The sequence below is a fragment of the Triticum aestivum genome, chromosome 3A (assembly GCF_018294505.1).
Source record: "Triticum aestivum cultivar Chinese Spring chromosome 3A, IWGSC CS RefSeq v2.1, whole genome shotgun sequence".
NCBI lineage: Eukaryota > Viridiplantae > Streptophyta > Magnoliopsida > Poales > Poaceae > Triticum > Triticum aestivum.
In genome coordinates, this window is record NC_057800.1 from 666,811,653 (window position 1) to 666,816,654 (window position 5,002).

The 5,002-nt window shown below is 46.6% G+C and overlaps 1 protein-coding gene across 1 annotated transcript; it reads right to left on the reverse strand.

Annotated features, from left to right (window-relative positions):
• Nucleotides 1-2,045: 2,045 nt before the first annotated feature.
• Nucleotides 2,046-3,526, reverse strand: LOC123063078 (small ubiquitin-related modifier 1). The gene is made up of 3 exons (XM_044486817.1): nt 3,298-3,526; nt 2,429-2,578; nt 2,046-2,323 (listed from the first exon to the last, which is right to left on the reverse strand). Exons 1-3 carry the CDS (start codon nt 3,379-3,381, stop codon nt 2,252-2,254), a joined length of 306 nt encoding a protein of 101 aa, XP_044342752.1. The 5' UTR covers nt 3,382-3,526; the 3' UTR covers nt 2,046-2,251.
• Nucleotides 3,527-5,002: the final 1,476 nt, after the last annotated feature.

The following is a 5,002-nucleotide window of genomic DNA, read 5'->3' on the forward strand; positions in this document are numbered from 1 at the left end:
TCAACCGCGTTGATATAACGCTTCCGCGAACGGTCTACGAGGGTATGTAGACAACACTATCCCCTCTCGTTGCTATGCATCACCATGATCCTGCGTGTGCATAGGAATTTTTTTGAAATTACTACGTTCCCCAACAGAGGGGTAGAGGGGCTCGGAGCCGCCCTTCACCCTGTTTATCTCCCTCTTCTACTACATTCCTAGTAGTAGTTTACGCTTTGTCGTCAGTTGTCCAGAGGTAGTCGCCGATGTGGAGGCGCCGGTGGTCATGCTTTGCGGTCGTCGGCTTTGTTATCCTTGGAGTAGTAGGTGCTCCTTCCTCCTCAAATAACCTCCTAGTCCTAGTCGGCTTTGTTCTTTCCTCTTCTCCCACACTTTGTTGCTAGAGTTTCTAGGACAAAATGAAGCCTCTTGTTTGATGCTCTTCTCCTAGATCCAATAATCCCCCAACCTCTTGTTAGCTCTTTCTCGGCCGGTAATGCATCTTACCACATTGATACTCCAACTGCTCATTATTTGTGCCTCAAATCAGGTCGCGTGGAAGTTGAAGCAAGTTGATTTGGGGGAGGCACATGTCTTCTTGCCTAGCTTCTGATGTCTCCATAATCTCGATCCAGTGATGGTTTTTTCTTCTGTCTTATGCACCGAAGAGAGGTCGACTTCTTGGTGATGTGCAAGGCGCGGTCTTCTCCAACTCCTCCTCAACCTCCATCAGAGGCCCCTTCAAGGGTTTCTAGAACCGGAGGAAGCTCATCGTGTGCCGAGCCTGCGCTTCAAGTTCCTAGAGGCCCTCCCTCGGAGTTTGGCGATGGTGATAATCCAAGTTCTTCAGCGCAAAGATCTACTTCTCCCTCCAAATCCTATATGGAAGAATTTGCTGAAAGGCTTTGGTGTTGCCGCTCCTTGTCTTTGTCGATGGCGGTCTTATGTTTCTGCTCGTCGACGTTGGTGGTCAAACCTTTGGTCGGTAGATGACTCAACCGAACGGCACGTGTCCGCTTGGGTGACGGGCTGGAAGTCCACATGTCGTTCTTTCTGGCCTAGCTACTTGCACGTGCTTCATGGTGTACATGTGTTGAGAGTGCCACATATGCACACCAAAAAAACTGATATGACAAAGAAATTAAAGAGAAGAGAGAGTATTATGGTGACCTCGAGAAGAAACAATGCTAAATGTATGGACATGTGTAAATTGCCTACTAACCAGTGCATAAAAGAGTTTAGTTATAAAACAATTAAATAAAGAAAGCATAACAAAAGTTAAGCACTTATACATTGCCAAAATTAGTTGGTAGAACTTAGCACCTCACCTAAGCAGCAATGCGTTGGATGAAGCTTTATGGCATACTCCCTTCTATTCTTTTTACTCTGCATATATAAGTTTTGTCTGAAGTCCGATAGAGAAAAATATCAACATTCTATCATTAGATGCGTAATGGATTTAATTTCCATGCTTAGTATTGTAGGTGTTGATATTACTTCATATTTCAAACTTCAGTATTGTAGATGTCGATATTATTTCATATTATATGGTCAAACTTGTGAAGTTTGGCATCAATTATTCAACCACAGACGAGTTTTAAAACTTATGTGGAATTGAAACTGGGACAAAGGTGCTCGATCTGCCTGATTATTTTTAACAAACAGAAGTACTCAATTTTTTTATAAGGATTAGATTTCAGGAATCTTATTTGGTATGAGACTTGTATTCTTCAGAGAGCAGCCGTCGTGTCATCTTTTTTTTTTTTTGCGGGGAAGCCGTCGTGTCATCTTGCCACTAATCTGCATCCTCCAAAGTCCAAACCACCGCATTCACCACAGTGCATCCCTGTTGTCGGTGAGTCACGCAGCTCAGCCCAAAACTACAAACTTCTGAACTTTCTACTCTACAGAACCTTGGCACAGCTGCAATGTGTTATCGGCAAACAAACACTGTTGCTCACCGCCAAAAACAGGGCATGCCAAAAAAACAACTGTACACACGACAGTACACAAGACAGAAAATGATGCCTCACTACGATGAGAAACCAAATGAGTTTGCAAATCACTAGGAACACAACAAGGCATGATATATTAGGCAATGGATGATACTTCAGTCACGACATCAACAGTACTCCGATGTTCTTTCACCTCCAGACCCCCTCAGGTTATGGCACAGAACCATAGCCTCACAAGTTCTTTCACTTCTTACATTTTACTCTAGTTCTAAAGGTAGCATACGACATAGAACAGCCAGGCTGCAAGCAAGCTCCTTCTAAGGGCGAGGAAAGCACCCTCCGGTCTGGTGAAGCATGGCGTCGATCTCGTCGCCTTCCTCCATCTCCAGCTGAAACAATTTGCAAAGAATACATCAACGACGGCACAGACCATCAACCTAGTGAATGTTAAGGTTCTAATGTTAGGCATGCTGGCAAAAAGTTGAACAGCATACCTCATCAGGGGTCTGCTCACCACGGAGCCTACGACCATCGAAAAGGAAAGCAATGGAGTTGAGATCCACAGACTGACGGTCGCAGTAGGCGTTCATCAGCTTCTTCAGCTGTGTCGATCTCTTGATGCGGAAGAAAACCTCATTGCCATCCTGCAGAACAGATTAGGGACAAGTGTCAAGAGCTAGGCATTTAGTACACACATGTTGCCATTATTCCCATATAAAACAATTACAAGCTTGATGTGCAGAGAAAACAATTAGGACTGAAACTGACTACGAAGCAATAATAAAACGCACTAGTTATGTATTGACATACTTTCTGAAGAGCATATGAATTTTATTTCTGAATACCAATGCAAAATTAGATAACAAGATCATAATCACCAATAAGCAGGATTACAGGAGCTCAAGTTTTGCCTAGTACTACTTAGGGGAGCCTGGTTCCCTACAGTGACCACATTTGGGCGTATCCTACCCTACCAGTGGCTAAAGAATGCAGATTTATGACTGTCATGTAGGCCTACAGATCGATGACGGAACAGACACAAACATTACAAACACGGCGCCAGTACAGGTGAAGCGGGCCGACAGAGCAACCGACGAGCACCAGGAGCCTCAAGTGCGAACTAACGAGGGGACACCAGTCGGCGGCTGTCGGCGAGACTAGGCACACGCATCTGCAGCCTACAGAGCCACGAATCTAAAACAACCAATCGGCCACGGAGCAGAAACAGAGATCCGGATTCTAAATCGATAGCACAGAGCTGGAACTACACTACGAACTAGGATCCGACCGCCACCATCACTACCAGAACGAGTACTCCATCGAGAAAAAAAGAGGGGAAGACGGAGATCGGAGTGGATCATACCTGCCCCTTGACCTTGAGGTTGATGTGGGCGCCTCCGCCGTCGCCCGCGGGCTTCTTGTCCTCATCCGCCGTCACGCCCGACATCTCCGCCGACTCCTCTGTGCTGTGCCGCGCCTCGAGAGGCGGGGTGGGGTGAGGAGCAGGGTAGGGGATCCGAGCAAGAGCAGAGGAAGAAGACGACTCGAGTCTGTGCGGCGGACCCGAGGGGGCAGGCGAGGTTTATAGCGCGGCCACCCAGAGCCGGGTTTAATAGTCGCTTGGCGTCCGGATCCTCCCTGCGCGGGAACCCTGTGGGCCGCGCGTGGGATTGGCCGGCGTGCCGGGCACTGCTCGCGACACGGATCGCATGTGAAGTGCGCGTACTTTGCACGCAGACCAGGCCAAGGCCCGATTCCCTTTTGAAATGAAGGGGTGCGGATCCCCCTCCCGCCCGAACGTGTGTGCGCATTACTCTTTTTATTCTAATGTCTTCCCGGGGAAGAAAAATGTTTGGAATTTCCTATCCCTTCAAACAAAAAGTTGGATTACAACACGAATTTATTCTTTTGCGAGATTCTTCTTTGCTTGTTTTGAAAGAATTTTTTTTGTCTAGAACATGTGCCAAGGCATTTTGTTTTTATTTAAACATCACATACGGCGAAACATTTGAGTGTACAATTGGCCAATCGAAAGTTGTGATACGAAAATCCTCTGAAATGCAGGCTACGCTTAAGTTAAATGAAAAAGGTAAAGATTATTAGCAGGAACTCATGTATCAGGGCATCTTCAAAGTGAACCCTCAAAATGCTTGCAAACGTCTTGACCGACGTGATCGGACGCTGTAAGCTATCCAACACGGTGACCCGTCGGTCCGTTCACGCGTTTGCGTGTCCAAAACCTCGCAACCGGACACAAACCAAGGGGAAGGTAAGCGGGAGACTGGATGTCCGCCACGCCTTATCGAAAACCATGTCTACACGAAGCTATAATGCCCTCGATGCGGTTATATCTCCCACGTGTCGAAGCATGACTTAGAGGCATAACCGCATTGAAAGCAATGTCGCAAGTGAGGTAATCTTCACACAACCCATGTAATACATAAGGGAAAAAGATACATAGTTGGCTTACAATCGCCACTTCACACAAATACATGAATAAAGTATTACATCATCCAGATACAATCAAGGTCCGACTACGGAACCAAAATAAAAGAAGAACCCCAAAAGCGACAAGGTCCCCCGATCGACCCCAACTGGGCTCCACTATTGATCAACTGGAAATGGAACAACACAAAGGACAAGATCTTCATCGAGCTCCTCCTGAGCTCAGTGGCGTCACCTGCACGGACTCATCGGCACCTGCAAGCTGGTTTTGGAAGTATCTGTGAGTCACGGGGACTCAGCAATCTCACACCCTCGCGATCAAGACAATTTAAGCTTATGGGTAAGGTAAAAGGTATGAGATGAAGCTGCAGCAAGCGTCTAGCATGTTTGGTAGCTAATATATGCAAAAGAGAGCGAGAAGAGAAGGCAATGCATGGTCGATAAAACTATGATCAAGAAGTGATCCTAGAACAACCTACGTCAAGCATTACTCCAACACCGTGTTCACTTCCCGGACTCCGCCGGAAAGAGACCATCACGGTTACACACGCGGTTGATGCATTTTAATTAAGGTCCACTTCAGGTTTTCTACAAACCGGACGTTAACAAATTCCCATCTGCCC

Bases quoted from the DNA above. Each gene is read 5' to 3' on its own strand.
- LOC123063078 (XM_044486817.1), bottom strand. From the start codon at position 3,381: ATGTCGGGCGTGACGGCGGATGAGGACAAGAAGCCCGCGGGCGACGGC. The intron at 2,579-3,297 runs GTATGATCCACT...TCTGTTCTGCAG, and splicing joins ACCTCAAGGTCAAGGGGCAG to GATGGCAATGAGGTTTTCTT. The intron at 2,324-2,428 runs GTATGCTGTTCA...AAATTGTTTCAG, and splicing joins GTGAGCAGACCCCTGATGAG to CTGGAGATGGAGGAAGGCGA.